Genomic DNA, 21538 nt, shown 5'->3' with positions numbered 1-21538 from the left:
GATATATCAAATTGAACCCTCTAAGGTAGTCTTCTTTAAAATATTACACTTGCGAAATAATTGATTGTGAGGTATCGTATACTATTTTACCTTTGTCACCGCTCATGACAACTCTACACGAACTGATGATTGCGCCGGCTAGTGACCATTCTATCCTGGATTCCTCGAGTCGAGAAAGACGCACCACGCTAGATATGGGGTACAGACTAGGGAGCGTTGCTGATTAATGGTCAGCTGCATCCCAATAGGAAGTAGCCCGTGTCGGGCACACGTATAGAGCATCGAAGACTGCAACATACCAATTATGAGAACACTTGTAATACTAACCTCGAGCCAACCGCGAGTAATCGGTTACATATTACTAACATAGTTGTAAGACAAAATATGTCAAAATATTGGACTCCCGGCCCCGTCAGGCTAACGCCACATGTGCCTTAATAAAAAATATATTTTGGGAAAAAAAAAATAATAATAATTGATTCTAGTCGCATAGGTGTAGTCTAATCGCAAAGGAATATTAAACGAAGACTGAAAACATGTTAACTTTGAAAAATCGTTACTCAAAAATGAAAAAAAAAAGATTTTGAATAGCTTTCGAGAAAAAATATTAAAAAATATAGCGCCCTTGATCCCGAGACCATGTAACCTATAAAAAACAAATACAATCAATAATTACCAAAACTAAATTCATATTTTCGCAAGCGTAGAATTTTTTCAAGATATACCAGCTTTGTTGACGGTTTTGACCGAGAGTCGACAAACGATTTCTCATAAACGGTCAGGTTTCAAATTTATCACTGCAACTGTGTGTATCTGTTAGACGCGTGTTTAATGCTTGTTGAATGGCGATGCACGGAAGATGCCTCTCGCAATGCGTGCATTGATATAAAGAAACAAATTGCGACATATGACCAATTAGTATTGTTCGCGGAAAGGCAAGAAAGAATCGTTGCTTCTCGAAATGATTCTACAAAACCAAGTAAGCCATTAAACTTTTTCAGGGTCCCTGGAACTTTACTGAAGAGTTATTTATGAAATTTCGACGTATACGCAAATAATATCCGAAATGATGAACCAACAAATTTCAGAAAAGAATATTGCGTAGTCCTACGTCCAAAGCGGTCGTGTCGCGGATACAACCCCTCGATTTTTTAATCAATAAAACAAATTCTATTTGCATTACCATTACCCAACTGGGAACATCTCTATTTCGGTTACGTGTCTCAGTTACACGACATCTGACCCGGAGTAAACGAGATACATCACTATATGCGCAGTGAAATTCAATTAAAGAACTTTTGTTTCAAGGTGGGTTTTCAAGCAGGAGCATTTGCTATAACTTCACGGAGCACAAATTTCCCGCGGTGAACCATTTGAAAACCCCCTGTTCTAGGTACTCCTTATTGACAGTGAGTACAGAAATGCACAGAACAAAAAAATTGTTCGTGGCGGTTTTCTGCCGTTTCATCAAGTAGTGAATGATCAGTTCTTGTCAGAACTAATTTTCAAGGTGTTTTCGCTGGGGATTTTTGAGTTCAAGCGAACAGTGGCGCGTTTCACTTTGTGAAACGGTGCTCGTATCGTATTATTCTCGTGAGGGAAAGAATGGTTCATGAATCTATCATGTTCTGCTGGTTCTATAAATCCACGTTAACTACCGGTATTCTTTTCAGGGCCATCAGAACTTTCTACTCAAGATTGATTCATGAAATATATATGCTTTCTAACAAAATATTCGAAGTAATAAGCGAGTGGATTGTTTATAATATTTTTGTAGTCCTACGTCAACAAAACGATCTTGTCCCGGACAAAACCCCTCACACTTTTTTGTTGATGTTGAAACCTAGGTGCTCAATACAATATACGTAGTTTCGTTCAAACGAGGGGCGCTTTATGTTCCTGATACAGTGCAATATCCAATTATAAAGTTATGTTTTACACCTCTTTTTCACGTTTTAATTATTTACACTTAATATAAGTTTTAATTCACATCTAGCTTGATATACCGTTCTGAATCATATTTTGAACGCTTAAAGCATCTGATGCAGAAAGCAGATCTCAACTTTATGCACAGGTATTATTTGGTTGATATTTTCATTGAGTTAGTTCAATATGCTTTTAAGCTTTCTACTTTGGAACATGTTTGATTGAAAACATAAAAAAATCTTCGAATAAAATGCTTTTCAAATGAAGCGATTAAGAATCAAACTTCGGACACTGAATCAAATTTCGGACAGATTAAATTCGAATTTCGGACACTTTATTTTGCAATTTTTTGGACGAAAATTACATTACACTTGATTATATTTTATAGTCAACTGCGAAACACTTACCAAACAATCACAGTAAACTGTTAACGATGATGAGAACTGATGAAACACGGAAGAAATTTAAATATTGATGAACGGGTAAATTCTACGTGCTCACGCTTAGCAAACGTCAAACACAAACGATAGTCAGTAGTGTTGTTAGATTTTTGCCGATTATGTTATATTTAAAATGTAGTTCTCATATGAAATGATAGTGAAACCAAGGTATTACTCTAAAGAAGCAATTATGATATTAATTTTATAGTTATATCATCAGTGCATTAAGCAATTCAAGGTATTAGATCAAAGTGTCCGAAATATGATTCAGAACGGTATTGTTGTTTGTAAATATCATTGAACTTCAATATATAGGTCATTCCGAATTGAACTGACAAAGGGGCAAATGTTACCATAATTTATGTTTGCTTTGAACGAAGCTTCAGATGTTATAAAAATTATGTTGCTATAAAAGCCTATTTTTTCTAGTAACATAATTTTTATAGCATTTCAAACTGGAGCTGTCCCATAATTCAACTCCCTCTGTGTTATATTCTTCCGCAGCAAATAACGGAAAAGTTTGACCGAAATCCGGACAAGCCGGCGGTTCGTGACATCGCTACCAGGACGTGTTTCATCGATGAAAACCGAATCCTGCTGAAGTTCCACTATGGCGAGGATTGTATCACCGCTTCGACGCGTGAATTCATCAAACCGCCGAAGTCGGAAATGGGCGAAGAGGTGCCGTACGATCCGAACTGCAGCACGGGTTACATTGTGAGTCACCAAACTTCTTCGTTTTCGATTGAGCGCCAGCTAAGCTCTCGATTTTGTTTCAGTCCAACCCGTGGGAGCCGCAGCCCACCCAGCTGGAACTGTTTCTTCTACTGAAGGAGCAGCTGAAAGCGGAGGACAATTCAACGCGTGCTTTCTACCGCAGGGTGTGGGAAATTGAAACACTTCTCGTCGAGCGCAAAAAGCAACTCGAGTCCCCCAAGCTATCCTTCAGTCTGTTCGATCCCCTGCGCAACGAGGAAGCCCGCCGCGTTCGACTGGAGAGATACGAACTGATCCGTGCCCGCGAGGAGCTTCTCAACCAAGAGCACGCCGATTTCCTAGCGCCCTATTTGCTCCGGCTGCAGGAAGCTTCCTGCTCACCCGAGCAGCTGATGACTGCCTATCAACACTGCCAGGAGGATCTGCGAAAGTTCTATCAGAAGCTTGAGCAGGAACTCAAGGCCCGGCTGGATGAGCTGGTGTCGGAGGAGCAGTCGCTCAAACGCTTCCTTGCCAAGTTCCAGGAGCACTTCGAGGATGAGGAGTACGAGAAGTTTGTCCTGGAGGGGGAAAACATCGAGCTGAACAAGAATGTGGTCCAGATGAGGATGGAGAATCTGCGCGATGAGTACCAGCAGAAAGTGGACTATTTGGAGAAGGCACTTCGGGAGGATGACAGATTGGGGGGCCGATCCGCTACGACGAGTGTTGAGCCGATCTCTCAACTGTCCGGGGTAAAATTTACGTAGACATGATGCCGCTAAGCATTTCGTATTCATACTTAACGGTTAGCCGCAAATAAATTCATATTCAGATAAATTTTGGATCCCTTATTCCGAAACAATCCCCAAATCAAACGCCACTTGCTTAATTTTTTACAGATACATTTTTTTTATTCAAAATTAATCATCTCTGTGTTGTTCCACCTGTCCACATGCTAATTATCATCTTTATCGCCTCATCTTCTTGCCTTCCATCCCTTTACTCTTTGTATTATTATCTGCTGATCAAATAGCTTCCTTAACTTACATTATTGATATCGTTTGCTGTTCCTTTTTTCCGCCCTTCTTTGTGTACCTTGGGGTGTATCAATCTGTTGTGTGTATGCAAGTCGTTTCATGACTACTATTCCTCTGTTTTTCTTACCTTCCCCCTCTCGTGGGCTACTGCCCTTGGATTCCTTTGTGTGTATTTGTGTTTGTATGTATGCTTCTTTGTCTGTTTCTGTGTATTTGTGTCACGTTCGCTTAGTGCATCGTCTCGAAATACCCATTTTTTTTATTTTTCGATTCGCTATTACTTCTCTGGTATAAAATATCTAAATATATATATTTATCTTATCCGGTATATATAAGGTAGATTTACATATTCACTTGGTATATTTCTTTCCTCATCAAATTGAACTTATCAAAATTATTTGACCACTTTGTTTTCTTTCTTTCTGTGTGTTACTTTTTTGTTGCCTTTTTTGCTACTGCTGTTCCACTCAACATTTTCATCCGATTTTGGTTTTTGCTTCTTTTTTTTCCGCTGTCGAGATTTGTGTAAATTTGTGTTACGTGAGTGTTTCGTCTTCCTTTCGGCTTGTGGTTGAATTGTTGGATTATATTTGCATGCTTTTCGGGACTTTTGTTATAACAGGGAAACGCGCGTGGATTCGCTGAGATATAATACAGGTGAGTTGGAAGGTGTTTCTCTTTTGTCGGTTGTGTGATTCTCGTTAACGCTGCTGGTTGTGTAAGATTGAACTAGAGTAGGGTACAATGTCGATTCGTACTGTATCTCTATCGCGCCACACTTCGGTTTGCTATGCTTAAAAAGAAGTTGATTGAATTATACTATTTACAGTAAATTCGTATTGATTCTTGCGTTCTTTCTCTGTTTGCTTTTTGTGGTTTCCTTTTTTAACTGATTTCAGGAGTGCATTGGGGTTTACCTTTGCTCATAATATCACTTGAATGTCAACGGCGCCGAGTTGCATTCTTGGTTTATTGGTAATTACAATATGTCTAACGACGGAATTTACCGATTCCGATGCTGGATTGAAAACTGTTCGATTGGCAATGATTCTACCCTATCCATCCTGCTTGATCGTTTATTTGCCAATTTCATTTCGTCCATATCTCGCCTTTTCTCCTGTCAAATCCGGTTCCGTACTCGTCATGGAAGTGCGATGTAAACGGGGAGATCGTGATTAAATTGGCCTATCTTTACAGGTGTTAAGGTCGAGGAGAGACATTGAGACATTCAACCTACTAGAACATGGAATTCTTCTGAACTGTTTGTTAGATTGTTGGGCGCGAAACAACTGTTTCTCGGTTTAGACGATAAGACATCTGTTGTCAAAACTTGACGAGATCATACAAGCAATCAAGACTGTTAAACGATTGAACCACGTGGCTAAATGAATACATTAAAGTTGCAGGCAATTCTGCATTTCCAACCACAATAAATAGTTTTCAGCCTTCTAACATGAAACTAGGGCTTGGCGATTGACGACTCTCTAACGACGAAGGCAATTTTGAACAGCTCAATTGTTTTACTTGGAATTCGGTTCCGATCCCAAGTGTTTGATTTGGCACTTAAATTATTTAACAAATTTTGAACAAGTTTCCAAAACTGCCAATCGATTTTAAGTGCGATCATTGTTTCGGTAATTTTGGGTAATGTCTCGGAACAATGTATGGAGCAAATGAAGGCTGAATGATTGGACTAATTGGATTCGTTATTGGTTTGGATACAAATATATTGTCTAAGTCTACAAAAACCTAGCATGAAAAAGAAAAGAATCGATTCTTTTCCTCTCCAACAATGCCGATTTTTTTTCCGAATGTCCATTACATCCATTTTACATTACCAAAACAAAAATGTGTAACCGAGAGATTTTTTGAAAACGTAAAATTTGTAGCATTAAAATGATGGACATTTCATTCACAAGTGCCCATCTAATACGAAGTTGCAGCCTTTCAAAAATCACTCAGAAAATTTCGATGTGGAACTTTCCTTTTTATTTTTTTTCCAGTGTATTTTTCTCTTTTATTATGGATTCATTTTTTATATTTCAATCTGCATTTTACATTCCTTAGTTCCATTCTAGTTGTATTGAAATTTATTCTTGCTCTGCGTTTTATTTTCAGTCTGATTTCTCAAAATGATTGATAAGTTAAGGTTCTATTCAAATATTCTGGTAATTGAAAGTTTTTCTTTCGTTTATCATGGATGTTGTTCAATTGGAATACGTTTCCGTTCTTACTATCTTCTTGAGTTTCAAATATATGTTATTCATTTGTGCTTGTCTTTCTTCTCAGTTTGCCCATAAACTACCTCTTCGATTTTGGTAACACGTTTCTTCATGTGTGTAGTTATTATCATATTACACAAATCACATTGCGCATGTTGTTCAAGCCGTGGTTCCAACCAAAAATGTCCATTTTTCTGCGGCATGAAATGCCTGAATCGAAGAATGGATAATGTCGGAGACATAACCGAAGAGACGTAGGACTCCTTTTGGTCGGAACGATTTGCGCACAAGTTGGACCAATCAAAACGAGGCACATAGTGCGTTTTGACAGTGCTTGACATTCCACAATCATTCGACTGTTTATCTCAAGAAAAATAAAATGTTATTCTTTGTGATAGAATTGATGTGAACACCTTTGCGATTTATTGAGAAATGCTCAAGTTATAAGCGTTTGAAATCTTTCATTTTTTCCCACATGTTTGATGCCTAGATTTTCATTTTACCCAAATATATATGTGTTAATGTTCACTTCGACAACACAATTGATGGGACATATGTTCGCTGAGCCATCCGAAAAACTAGGACCCAAAAAACCCATCCAATCTCTTATCAGAATTTCAAACGTCATAATTCAGATCTTGCGAGCGGAGAACAGAGATGCCAGGTTTGAAGACATGTCTTCATTTTGGAGACATATGACTTACTTACATTGAAATATGCGACATTTGACATTTGAAATATGTGGATTTTTGGGAGATAATATTTCCATAAAATTCCCACTATCGGCCGAAAATATCGTCAAAGGAGGTGATACTGTTGTCTTAGTGTCACTCGCTCGCTTTTTATCAGTTTCACTTGATTACTTTTGTCCTCAATAATCAATAGAAGCTTTTGTCTCGGTGTCATTCACTTTCTTCTATCTCACCACCACTTCACAAATTAAAAGTTTTGCGGGTACATACCGTTTCAATAATTAATTTTATGGATATGATTTGAGTTACCACCAAAAATTCAAAGCCGAAATAAACAAATTGTGTTGTTCGATTGACACATCGTCACTCAATAATAAATGTTTCGCCTTTCAATTTCATGCAAGGTTGAAAATAGTGCGTGCGTGAAGAGCACGCTCAATAAAGAGAATATCACTTCACCTTCGTACAGTATCGTTTCATTTCACGTTCATTTCTTTCATTCTTCCCACTGAAGCGAAAATATCAAATCGTCAAATGATAATGAAAGGTTCTTACATCGAATGAAAGAGTCTTATTTCGAATGAAAATTGCTTTGGAGCTCGAGCTGAAACTAATAAAAATGACGATTTGAAGGGAAGTGTAGTATGCCAGCAGACGTTATTAGTGCTGGTTGTAAGAGTAATATGTCCTCATATGGCTCTTCTAATTCTTTTTTTTTTTTCTAAAGACGGTTCGGGAAAATCCAGTTTGGAGAAAAGAAATCGAATGAAACTTTTAATTGAAAGCAATGTTCGTCCTTTCACATGTGAAACTGAAAGTGACTTATATAGGGATACCATCTGTCCTGATTTAGCAAGATTTTGTTTTTGAGTGGAAATTTTCTAATTGGTGACTTCCACGAGATCTTACATCTGTTTTCATTCAGAATTTTCGATTCACCGGGTTGTTTTTGTGTTTTGTCTAGATGTTCTAAGTTAATATTTAAATGTTTATAGGGAAGTGTCATTTTACCGACGAATTACGCGAATACCTTTGTAACACAGAAGACGTAATGATTATTTGGTGAAGCGCTGCATATGTGGTTCATGAGTGTGGGTAATCAATAGCGGTATGTGCATTTTGGCCATTTTATTGAAACAGTAGTTTGGAATCCACAATGAACCATTACAAGTAAATCTGATTTGGGGAAGCATACCCAAACAATGAAACATTGCAAGAATTTTCAATTGGAATCCACTTCCAAATCCATGCTGAATTAAGTGGTGTAAAAACAAATCGCTCGGAGAATGTAGGTTCCCGAAGAAGCTCTTACATTTTATACACCATAAAAGCTTAAAATCCACGGATTGTCTTCGGCAGGTATGGGCAAAATCGCATCGAAATTCGTTCAACAACACTCATTCACAGATAAAACTCACCCTTCTATTCTCCGTTTATGCCTCACTTTATTTGAGACAGAAAACATTCACCTATCCTCTTCGCAAAGTTCATTCTCGATTAGAATGGAAAAATACTGTCTCGATTCCGGAGAAATGAGCGAATGAACTTTTTCCATACTTGGTCTTCGATCCTCTATTGTACATGATATTTGATAACTTGGAAGCGGTCCAAAAATCACCTGTACTCGTAAATAGAAGCCTTCATCTCTGAAGTATTTTTACCGTATGGATCGTCCGTGAAAATTTGTTAAATATTAGGTATGGGAAAAAGTTATCCATTATTTTCTCGTTGGCTGGCTTTATTGATCAAAACCTCGCCTATTTTCGATCATACAATTTCAAGTTTAGGCTCGTGGTTTTAGCATCTAAAACATGCTAAAAAAATCTTTTACTGTTTTTTGTTTGTTTCATTCAGTTGTGAGTTACAGGGTGTTAACAATGGAGGTGTTAATCAACAAAGAGAAAATTCGGTACGTTTAACGCTTCTTATTTTATAAATGCGTAAATGCAAGCCAAGCCGCTGAAGTGGTGATTGATGTTTCTGGTGCCAATACTGCAACAGTGAAATACGTGCAATTTAATTTATTTAAAAAAAAATATCTTATTTCTTATTTTTTTTTTTAATTTCGGTGCAATCCACTAAATTATGATCTCTTATGTCAACAAACGGACCGTTTGAAACTATCGATTGACCAGAAACGTCCAGAATTGGCCAACAGAAGAGGTGTTGTGTTCCATCAGGACAACGCAAGGCCACACAATTCTGCCTTATAACCGTTTTCTCGCATTGGAAAATTTCCAGAGTGATAAGAAATTGGGATCAAGTGAAGATTGTAAAAATCTATTGTTATGGTTTTTCGGTAACAACGACCAAGACCTCTATGATAGAGACATTATGAAGCTACCTTTAGGATGGCAACAAAAAGATCACGAATTCGATTCTCACTCCCAACATATATGGGAATAAAGTGATGAATCAGCCAAAAGTGTTGAAAGTCACTATAATACAGAAAAAATAAATTTCATTTACTATAAATTTCCAACGACTTCTTCCAAAACGCGTCATTATAATATGAATTTATTTTCAGACACAATTCTCGATTCTTCAATTACTTGCGAATAACACGTTTCTCCGTTACATGGAATACGTGTTTGATACAAATATATCCCCCTTCCAGAGAAGGGAGGTATGTCAAACTATCAAAGAAACATTTCTCGAACCCAAACACCCCTCACATGTCAAGTTTGGCTCCATTTGCTTGATTAGTTTTCGAGTTATGCAGAAATTTTTGTTTCATTTGTACGGCAGCCACCCCTTAGAGAGGAGGGAGGAGTTTCGAATCATCACCATAGAAGCCCATTTTGACCCATTAAACCTTCGCTTGCCAAAGTTGGCTTCATTTGCTCAATTAGTCCTCGAGTTATGCAGAAATTTGTGTTTCTTTTGTGTGGCAGCCCCCCGTTAGAGAGGGAGAGGGGTCTCATAAGAAGCTTCCCCAGCCCTAAAAACCCGTACATACAAATTTTCACGCCGATCGATTCAGTAATTTTTAAGTCCAAAAGATTCAGATAGACAGACAGAAAGACAGAACTCCATTTTTATATATACAGCCATTCCATGCCAAACCGATATAGTGGTTTTGAAAAAATATGACTTTTGTTAAAAATTTGGATTTTCGTTTTTATAATTATTGCTTGAATTAGTTTTTCATAGTTTTCTCGGTTAAAGATAGAGAAAGCTATATTTTCAATACTTTTTTCTAGAAAGCTGAGGTTTTTTACATAATATATTCGAAAATCAGAAAGGTGTCATTTTTCGTTTTTGAGTTATTATTTTGCAAATTTAACATGTTTTAAGTCTTCGTTCAATATTCCTATGTAACTAGACTAGACCTATGCGACTAGAATCCAATCAAGCCGCAAGTGTGATATTTTTTTTCAAATAAGGCTAGCTTATTGGCTTCAATTTAATATCTCGTTCATCTAAATCGATTCAGTAGTTCTAATGTTATGAATTTTTGCATAAAAGGGGAAAAATGATGATAAAGGGGAAAAATATGATTTGCAAAATCATATCTCAAAAAAGAATAGAATAGCATCTCTGATATCGAGATATGTTATGTAAAAAAATCTCAGCTTTCAAGGAAAAATATAAAAAATATAGCGCTCTCTAGTCCAAAGCCATGAAAACAATAAAAAACGACTACAATCAATAATGCAAACTCAATATTTTTTAATAGAAAGCTAGTTCATTGGCTTCAATTTGATATGTCAAGAATCTGAATCGGTTCAGTGGTTCAAAAGTTATGAATGTTTGAAGAAATGTCATTTTTGAAAAAAAAACTGAAAAAATCGATTTTTCAGACCACCCTAAAATGGATAAATAAAAAAACAAAAATACGGGTCTTATATTTTGCGATAAAGTACAAAATTATCACTTTTGATGAAAATCTGAGTGCCATTATATCGGTTCGGCATGGGAAGGCTGTATATACATCAAGAATGTTAACGGTTTGTTCATAATCGTAGCGTATCGTATCGTAGGTAGGTGTCCTGATTTTTAACTTCAACCAAATAGTATCCCAAGACATATAGTCCATTCAAATGATAATGAATAGAGCGGTTTCAATCGTCAGGTGAGTGTCTGCTTGCAAATTCAAAGGAAACGACAGCAGAACGAAAACGACATAGAAGAATCGATGTTTCGGTATGCGTGGTGAATACACACAATAGAAATTGAAATTCGTTGAGAATTGAGAAAAAAGGAAGAAGTAAAAACGTCATTTTAATTTTTTAGTTTCGAAATTGTCAAGCCCTGTTCATGATGCATGGATAAGCTGACCAAATAGTTCAGGAATAGGAACGGGCAAGTAAGCATGTAAGCAAACAAACAAAAAATCTATTTTTTGAAGAATTTTATGAATGGGCGAATAAAACCAGAAATAAAGCCAAACAATTAAACATTCTTAGATTTACCTATTTCCTTCTCTACTACTAGAGACTTTGTGTAGCAGATCAGGCTGTTTGGAAATTTTATCATATTCCTGATCAATGTTTTATTTCACAGTTATCTTAGCTATCAGGGATACAACATCGAGTTCCGTTGTCTGCATAATGTTCATCGTACAAAATCGTTTCAACTGGTCCTTCACTACCAGGCAGACACAAAATAATAATTAGTAAGCTTTGCTTACACTCTAGCAATTTGTTTTCCATTTCTGAAAATACTTGCTCTCAAAGTTTTGCAACTTGCACAGATTCTTTGTTCCAAATTTTTATCTCATTAATTAGGATTCCTATGATTATTGTCCACTAATCATGCAATATGTTTGAAATAAATGTTTTAAAGGCCACCAACTAATCTCTGGTAAAAAGCAACCATACTTTGAGACTAAGTGCTTCAAATTAATCGCACAGAACATTTTTCCTTTGAAATAAAATAGAAGTGTAATCCGTCAAAAATACTCCTCTCGATAATAGATCCAAGAGAAAGAAATCATGTGTTATCATGCTCAAGCAATTTAGTATACTGTTTACTGGTCAACTCTTCAATTGTTCTACACAAACCGTGTAGATATGAAAATGTTTGTAATCTTTGTAAACTTCCACAACAAAGCTTTCAATATCGATTGCCAAACAATCGATTTTATGTCGATGACAGTCGTATAAAATTTCTGCGAATACTGCGAATAAAATTTTAATCCAAATTCAAATTCGAAAAAAATACATGCTACAACAAATGTTTCCCCTGGCGATTTTTTATTTGTGTTTGGCTCAAAACTAAACGTCCTTATGTAGTTATCGCTATCCACAGGCTCTGCTCACCATCTTTCTGACGGTTTGTGAAGGTATCTGGATAGACGTAGCAAAATCACGTTAAGATGACTGTTTTAAGTACTGTTTTGGGGACAATTCTTGACGAATTTGACAACGTAAAACCCTGAAAAATCGGATCTCCATTAGGTTGAAAAGAGCTCGTACTCAAGGACATCCCGATTTGTGTCAAAGCCCAGGAAAACCACAGATAGAACTCACGACAAAACAGTTGCATTTTTGAAGCACTGTATTACTGAAAATAATGACATTGGAAACAATATATTTTTCTTAAACTCATAATACGGTACAAGTTGATAAAAAGACGGGATAGTAAAAAAGGGTCGAAAAACGGTACGTTTGGTTACCCTATGCATGGAGAGGTTCGAAAAAAAATAACCTTTCAGCACCGAACCAGGGAAGAGTTCACTCATTCTCGTTTGCTTCATGATTCGTAGCATGTAACAACAAACCACTGGGGGAAATGTCCTCTGCAAGATCACATTTCAACAAACAAAAATGAGTTATTCGGTAAAACGTTCAATCGGCAAACCCTGGAGACGAGCGACCTAAGATATTCGGGACATAATCGGTTTTGGGCAAGATGAAAATGACGATGTTCACTAACGATTGCTAAACACTACAAGGGGTTCCAAGAATATGCATCAATTAATAGCTAAGATAACACAAAGTTGAACCGGAAGACAAAAGATATGAGTCAGTGAATGTAACCCATTTTTTAAGTACTCCCTATCAAATTGCACAGTTTCATAGAATTCCCAAAAAAAAAACATTTATTCCATGGAAAAAGACTTCCATGTTTATTGTGCGAAATAATGGATATCGTCAATTATACCAACGATGTTAATCATTATTTTCACAGCTTTATTATTGGGCTCATATAGCCATTTCATGTTCGTGCACCCGTGGCCGAGTGGTTAGCGTCTCACATTATCATGGCGGGTGTTCGGGTTCAATTCCCGATCTGGCCGGAGGATTTTAGGTCAAAGAAATATCTTTCGACTTGCACTGTGGTCACGCGTATTCTAGAGCTTGCTCCTCGGAATACGTTTTAAGGAGTGTTATTTGGCTTAAGAAATCTCAACTAAGTATTAATAAATGATGCTAGTTAATGCATACGTTGAGACGGCAAAAGTTTCACGGGGAACGTTAACGCCATTCAAGAAGAAGCCATTTCATGTTATACCTGTCAGCTACAGTACAATTCAGGCAAATAATTACCAAAGATGACTGGTCAACACCTCATTACCCAATCCTTACTGCAAATCACCACCTTCCAATCACATCGCACTCCAGTTGTCACGTTCAATAAATCTCCTCTCTTCCATAGCCATTGGCTTGGTCGGGACACACGTACACACCTTCCCACACGTCAAACCTCGTCAATCTCTCCCGCGCGTCAATTAATCCTACTCTAAACGCTACGCTCGATACGGCCAGCTCACTTAGACGAGAATTAAATGTTAATAACTAATTGATAACGACCCCATCTGGCCAATGCAGCGCCCCTCGTCGTCGAACGTGGCCAGCGTCAGCCGGGACAGCTTGTTACTCAGCACTCCCACTCCGTTGTTCTGGATGGGGTTCGGTTCAGCTGAAACAACAAAATTAGTACTTTCGGATTGTCACACACTTATCAACGGGATTCGTACGCACCTTCGTAGGGGTTTTCCCCGGCGGCTGCAGCGGCCGTCGCATCACTCTCGCCGCTTTCTTTCCGCCGCTTGGCCTGTTCGATAAAGTGGGTGATTAAGGCGTCTATCATGGCAGCCTGGCGGGTAAAGATTTGCATAAGTTTGGTAGCGGCAATTCCGTTCTCCACAGCTCCGAACTGCAGAAATATGCACGGCAAGCACTCCGGGTCGTTCACGTTGCTCGGCTTGGCGTAGTCCCAGGACAGCTCCTCGTACTTCAGCCCCAGCAGGAGCGTCTGGAAAGAAAAAAAGGTCCCGTGTATTTCGAGGGCGGTATGGGCAATGGGCGGTGCGTCCAACATACACATTCTATCTGGTCGATCACAAAAATACCCCGTTCATTAACCGCTATCAGCACCGGGAGGTCCTTCTGCTGCATCAAGCTCATCAAACCCCGGACCGGTTGTTCCACCTGGCCGTGGAAGTACGCAGCGCTAAAACATAGATGAGACAATATATTTTTTTTAAGGCTCAACAATGTACCGCGCCACAAATTACCCATAGAACGGCAGGGCCCAGCAAAACTCCAAGTACTTTCGCATCAGCTTCTTGGTCGTGGCCGTCGTGGGCACCCGTTTGAATTGTTCTAGCAGTCTTACTTCGGCCGACGTCCGCCGGCTAATTGGAAGCCACGACCAACTCGAGCTCTTCGCCACGTGCGCCGGCAGAAAGCGGAATTGGTTTTCCCTGGTCGAACACGGAATCGATTATGATTTAGTTGAAAAAAAAATTATCTTCAATTTGGTTTTACGGTAAAAAAAAAACTACCTAAAATAACTAGTTGAGTGCGTGTGGGAGTTGTACGGGCCCAGCTCTATCCTCGCCTGAATGCCACCGAGCATTATCGAATGGGACGACTCCATCGCGTACCGCCCCAGCAGTACGTTGTGGCGCGCTTCCTCGTACAAAAGCTCCAATATCCGAGGGTCTCTGTGGAGATGGAAAGAACGCGAATGTTTAGTACCATGAGTAACCTCGAATATGCGCCCCCCGGACTCACTTGATCTTCTCCTCGTCCCGCTTCGAGAAGAACACATTCCGCCGCAGCGTGGTCATCGGTTCGTTCGACAGCTTCTCCAGCTCGTTCCCGTGGCTGTGTTTGTCCAGCAGCTTGGACCACGCCACCCGCACAGCGTACGGCCGGTGGTGGGGTTTGAGCTGCACCTCGAGCAGCGGGCTGGTCATCCAGAGTCCGAACACGCTCTGCGCGAGCAGCTTATTGGTAATTCCTAGTTCTTCACAGCCGAGTGCCGCGGCGAGCATCACCTGCGCCGGGCATTGTGCGGTACCCTCGATCTCCATATGTACAGCGATGCGGGACATCAGATACACTACCGTTGGTATCACCTGGAGGTGGAGAAGGAAAGGCTGAGCATCAGATTCCAGCTAGACCCTAGGGTATCTCGTGGTGTCACTCACCTTCTGCATTGGCCGCGGGGGCGAAATTGCCGCCGAAGTGGTGGTCATCGTAGCGGACGCCGGGGTAGCACCTCCTAGATTCACGTGGTGATTACTACTGTTATTCAGATTATTATTATTATTGTTGTTGTTGCTGTTGCTAGTGTTGCTGCAGCTGATGCCGCTGATGTTGTTAACCGAGGCGTTGAGAGTCGATATAGCCGCCGCGTTCACGTAATTAGTGCTATCCCTATCCCTAATTTGATTATTGTTGTTAATAAGACTAATACTACTTGATAAACTCGATGATTGTTGTAGCTGCTGCTGCTGTTGCTGCTGTTGTTGCTGCTGCTTTTGAAGAATTTGTTGCTGTTGTAAGTCTATGCTGCTGCTACCGCCTATCGTGTAGCTGTTTGTACTCGAGCCAGGGCCTATGGAGAAAATGGGAAAAATATCTTCATTAATTATAGATATTAGATTGTTTGGTAAGATTCATGTTCATCTGTCAATTATTTTCAACAGGAGTAACCCGGACTTAGAAATATCGAGCTTATTAAGAAATATTGAAAATACATTTTTATCAGTATAACGCGTTAATTTTGCTTGGCGATACTGCTATCATTCATTTCGACGTCAAAAAAAATTTACTGCTGTGTTGATTCATATTCATTCTGTTCTATCTGAGCTTTCTCCAAAGTTCGAATCATGTGAATTCATTCATATTTATTCATTGCCATTGAATTGTCAGGAATGTTGTGACTGTTCATTTCCAATATCCTGAGAAGTGTGTGATTTTCTCATTGAGAGAGAGAGTTTCGCTTATTCTGAAGTCAGTTGTTTCTGAAGTTACTCCGGCAACGTAAATGAGTGCTCAAACGGAAATGCCAACAAAAGAGCAAGATCAGCTCGCACATTCACAGAAGTTGCTAAAGATTACATAGGCTTGGACGGCGAGGGAAGTATTCTGCAAAATCGATCTGATTAGCGAATGCAAACTTCATCACCCAAAGCTGGGCGCTGGCGGTATCATCCACCATTTCCGATTGCAACACTCGGAATTATCTAGCTGCTGGAGGAGTTTTATCCGAACTTCGAGACTAACGACACATTTACGGTCATCATGTGCGAGACGTTCAGACATCGATTGAATATCATCAGGTGGCAACACCAGGGCCCGAAATCTTCGAAGATGAAAAATGAAGACCGACTCTACTTTTAGTAACTTCGCTTCGACTAGAACTGCTTCGGCAGTCGCCGGTAACAAAAAGTAACTTGACTAGAAAATGAATTGACTAGCGTTGACTTGCGAGGATGACTGGTGAGCCAGTCAGTGGTTATTTTAACTGACTCGACTAATGAATTCAAATCTGCCTCTTCATTCAACTGACTTCAAGTAATTTCCGTGTACGATACAAACAAATATAGGAGGTTGTGTTCAAGATACGACCGCATTGTTGACGTAGAACTACGCTGTAGTTTAATTCAAGTCGCTTGTTTATAACTGCGGATATTATTTTATAATGCTACTAAAATTCTAAAATAATCATTCTACCTGTTTGGTCACCCTGAAATGTTTTTTTTTATTGTAGAATCATTTGACGATAATTGTTCGATGATTCATTATTGTGCTCGCAGAACAATACATGTTTAAGATAAGCGCAGCTGTCATCCTTAGTGGAGAAAGTTTTGCTACTGGCAAGCGAAACCAAATCACATACAAAATTCCAGAACGGCATTTACTTTCTTGGTGACTAAATAAACGAAATAAGATCTATCTGCTAATCTCAACAATCTCGAAAAGAGTAGCACTGCTTCATTATGATCAAGATTAGCGCAAATGCAATCCTAGTTGAAAGCAGTTTTGCGACTGGCACGCGAGCCCAAATAATTTAATATATATAAATAAAAATGTAAGGCAAAATCTGTTGGTAAGCGGAAAACCCGAATAAGGGATGGTCCGATTTTAGCCTCCTGTATTTTGTTGTATTCGTCTCTTCCCGTAGATATAGTGGAGAGAAAAATCGGAAACATTTCAGAAAATCCTGAAGGAAGGTCGGAAAATTCGGAAAATTGAATTCCTACATGTTCGAAAATGACATCATAACAAGCGTTGTTAGCCCATTCGATATTTGCGCTATCGAAATTGATATTTTTTCGTAAGTGGAAATGGATTTTCAGGCGAAATAACGCATTTCCATATCTTATATCTAGAAATAAAAATGGAAGGCCAAATGTGTTGGTAAGCGCAAAACCCGAGGAAGGAATGGTTCAATTTGAGTCATCTATATTTTGTTGTATTCGTCTTTTCCCGTAGATCGGAGAGAGAAATAGAAAAATTCGGAAAATTGAATACAATTGAAACATATGGGAGTTCTACAATTAGCTAAGCGTTGTTAGTCCATTTCATGTTGGCGCTAACGAAATCGATTTTTGTTCGAAAGTGGAAAAGGATTTTCAGACGGAATAACGCATTCCTATATCTTCTATTCTCATAAACAAAAATGGAAGGCCAAATGTGTTGGTGTGCCCAAAACCCGAGAATGGAATGGTCCGATTTAAGCTGTCTTTATTTTATAATATTCTCTGTATCAAACATTTATTCCATGCAACGGAGAAACATGTTATTTCCAAATGCTTGAAGAATATTGAACGAGAATTGTGTCTAAAAATAATTTTATATTATGAGGACGTATTTTTGTAGAGGTACTAGACAATTTATAGTAAAAGGAAATTGTAAAGGGTCAAAGGGTAATCAAACAATGAAGAGGTCAGTGATTGGACTCACTAACGTTCACTTAGTAAGAAAACGTGGATGTTTGAGAGTATTCAAATCAAAAAATCTATTTTGGGCGGGAGGAAGTTCGTCGGGACAGCTAGTAACTTAATATAACTTATTGAATGTTGACTGGTTGGAAAAAGGCTGAATTAATTTCTCTATCTTCAAAAATTTCTCTATCTTGAAAAATTTCTCTATCTTCAAAGAAAAATTTTAACGCTTTCGCGTGAGTTCTGTTACATACTAATCTTTATTCAAAATTTGTACAATATATATACATGGTTCCTTAAACTAAGATTGACGAGGAATATCTCCTCTCTTTCTCTTGGAACCGATAACATATCGGTTTCGTTTAGATTATTCTATTTTCCTTTCCCCCTCTCCATCATAATCGTAACATGCAGTCTGAGACGGCTGCACTGTCCTAAACAAATACATTAAGTTTATAGCACCCCGTTGGTGCGCCTAGTGCTTATCGCGCTGCGCATGATGGAGGGGGTGATAATTGCATCTCAAGTGGTGCATATATATTTACATCTGTTTACAAGACGCAATCTGCATGCTGCGCCTTGTTTTAATTCAAACTAAATTGTTGACTTTTTCCCTTTTGGGATTTATGATAACCAATAGCTTCGTTGGTGGGTTACAAGCATTTTAACTTAATTATACAAAGCAGACAAATATTTGTGTTTGTCTTGGTCTTACATATAGTTTGCCCTCAACTTCGCTGGGGTCTTTTCTAAATATAATTTCAAATATTGCTTATCTTATGGATCTGTCACTCGATCCGCGATAAGCCTGAGCTGTCCGTAACAAGTACTTCCTTATCTTCCTCGAAGAATTTTACCGTTTCGTCAATTGTCCGAGAACGATGTTGATACTGAATAAACTAGTATATTAATATCAATTCCATTTGTTTACATTCCGTGAACGCAGAGCAGAACGAAAGTGGCTGAATTAACTGTCAGTGGCTTGCTGTGATTGTGAGGCTTGGCGTTGGTTCATTTTCGGTATCCCGAATGCAATGGTATAATGTATGTTCGGAAAATGGAAGAATTAACAAAATCCTTAAGTAGTATGGGCAATACCTATGCCGCTATTTGACTACAATGGAACAAGTACAAGTTCAAATGTCACTTTCTTTGGAGAGTTTAAAAAAAGAGGTAAGTGAATCTTGCCATCACTATGGATGAGAATCAGGCCGCCATGACCCTCAATTGAAACAAGAGCCACTCTTCAGGTTTGAGCCTGGTGCTTCGAATCGGAAACGAATTAGGGTCCAGAAATCGATCAAGAAAGCATTGTAAGTTAATTGTGAGTTTCTAAAACGACAGCGTTACGTGTGAAGTACGAAGCCTTGAACGTTAATACCTCTTTGGCGGCTGAAAGGAGTGGTATGATAATCACTTTATTCGAACGATCAAATGTCCACTTCCGTGGACAGCCGCCACACACACACACCACTTTTCGTCTGTCTACTGGAAGCTCTAGCGAAGCTGGAAGTGGCGTTATTGAGTCGTACACGCATAGTGATCACCAAGCGATCCGGTATAGAATCGGTGAACGAAACCACGTGATAGTACGGAGGACAACAAGCTGTGAGCGGAAGTGGAAGACGAATGCTTTCGACAAGGACCTTTTCGTTGAAGCACTTCGTCTAGATAGCGGAGCTTCAGACTGGAACGCATAAAAGTTGACAGATCTACTGGTGAGAGCATGCGTAGGGGTGACCATCACTGCGCAGTAATAACGATCGACGTGAGGAATGCGTTTAATAGCGCTAACTGGGACGCCGTCTTCGATCACGATATTTGTATTTTTGTATAAACAATACCAAATAATTGATCCGTCGCTTTTTTCCAAACAGGACGAATTTCTTTACGTTGCTAAATGACAGATGCCACTTCGTCCGCTTCATAGAACTTTCAACCCACATATGCGCAAATAACCTCAAGCTAGGCACATCGAAAGCGAGCTGGAAGCCTTTTAGAATGAGCAGAATGAATTATTGAAATTATTCTTATTATATAATTACTTATCATTCCTCATTTTGAATTAATATTTTTGAACATGTGGTTGGAGGAGGTGAAACAGACAAGAGATACTAATGTGTGTCATTTGATGATACGACGCGGTCAGGACAACGTCATTCTATGATGTCATGAACTGTGCGAAACAATCCAGGGCCAGCATATACGCAAAGGTAAAGAGCGAACGACTGCGATTCCTATGACACACGGATTGAGGAAGGATACATTCACTTGAGAGACGCTATCATAAGCAACATCTACACAGCCTTTGTTGTTGCCAGTCTAAAACGTTTGCATTTCCATGACAGCACGTGTGCTCAAAAAAATGATGTAAAGTCTTTGATGAGCTCCATTACATCATCACACTATCCCGACCAACATGTTGCTGGATGTATTCGGTTGAATAACTCATATGCACATTTTTAGTTTGATTAGTCGACAAAATACGCCAAAAGCAAAAGGATAGCAATCGATTAATTTTATAGATCGTTAAAGCTTTTAAACAGGGGGTCTTCGTAGCCACTTGGTTACGCGTTCGCTTACCAAGCGATCGATCGTGAGTTCAAACTCAGGGCCCTCAATTGACCATCTTTGTGTTGTTATAGAATAGCTACGTCCACGCAACCATCATCAGCGATGGAAATCGATCCACGGTGGAACAAAGATCGATTCATCCATACAACTGCTCTGCTCTGCAAGAAACATCGGGCTGCTGTTCTATAAATAACCCAACAATGATCAATATCAACTGTCTCCGCTGTCCGGTCTGCTGAACAATGGAAGAACAGAAAGAATACCCTTTCGCCCAAATGGCTACTACTGTGTAATTTACCATAATGTGATGGAACAGAAAACATAACGCCTAAATGGCTACTACTAACTACTGTGTAATTTACAATTTATAGAAACGTAAATATATGTAAATGTACACGATTAAACCCGGCTCTGTTACAGCTAAAATGCTAATGAGCCTAATAAATAAATAAATAGGATAAAAAAAAGCTTTTAAACACACTTACAATACATCAGTTATTTTTTATTTAACAGCTAAAATATTCACCACACATACTTTGAATGGCAGAACAACGTTTGCCGGGTCAGCTAGGGGGCTGTCCACATAGCACGTGGACAGAAAAAGCACGATTTTGGACTCCCCCTCCCCCTCCGTGGACAAGCGTGGACATCTTCATACCCCTCCCCCTGTTGTCCACGGGGACATTTTTCTTTATTTTATTAGAATAATTCAGGAAATAACTGAATTGCGCATAAATCAAATTTTAGTTCCATTTAAGTTTATTTTGTTTCAAATTTTACTTCCTGAACTCTGCCACGTTTGCTGTGGCTCATTGAT

The 21538-nt window shown here is 38.9% G+C and overlaps 2 protein-coding genes across 14 annotated transcripts in view; one reads left to right on the top strand and one right to left on the bottom strand.

Moving 5' to 3' along the window:
* LOC129761816 (coiled-coil domain-containing protein lobo) overlaps nt 1-3832 on the top strand; it is a 523331-nt gene extending 519499 nt beyond the window's left edge. Inside the window, exons 5-6 of the mRNA XM_055759603.1 lie at nt 2871-3083; nt 3146-3832. Of these exons, the coding sequence (XP_055615578.1) occupies nt 2871-3083; nt 3146-3832 (900 nt within the window). The remainder of the gene's footprint in view (nt 1-2870; nt 3084-3145) is intronic.
* A 3970-nt stretch (nt 3833-7802) lies between these two features.
* Nucleotides 7803-21538, bottom strand: part of LOC129765309 (AF4/FMR2 family member lilli) — a 138134-nt gene continuing 124398 nt past the window's right edge. For all 13 annotated transcript variants that reach the window (XM_055765485.1, XM_055765493.1, XM_055765560.1 and 10 more), the window contains 7 exons: nt 15403-15812; nt 14984-15330; nt 14752-14913; nt 14482-14670; nt 14288-14417; nt 13946-14219; nt 7803-13883 (listed from right to left, as the gene is read on the bottom strand). In XM_055765485.1, the coding sequence (XP_055621460.1) occupies nt 13753-13883; nt 13946-14219; nt 14288-14417; nt 14482-14670; nt 14752-14913; nt 14984-15330; nt 15403-15812 (1643 nt within the window). In that variant the 3' untranslated portion in view covers nt 7803-13752. The remainder of the gene's footprint in view (nt 13884-13945; nt 14220-14287; nt 14418-14481; nt 14671-14751; nt 14914-14983; nt 15331-15402; nt 15813-21538) is intronic.

The sequence above is a fragment of the Toxorhynchites rutilus genome, chromosome 1, assembly GCF_029784135.1.
Source record: "Toxorhynchites rutilus septentrionalis strain SRP chromosome 1, ASM2978413v1, whole genome shotgun sequence".
NCBI classification, from domain to species: domain Eukaryota; kingdom Metazoa; phylum Arthropoda; class Insecta; order Diptera; family Culicidae; genus Toxorhynchites; species Toxorhynchites rutilus.
This window is presented reverse-complemented; position numbering and strand designations above follow the sequence as displayed.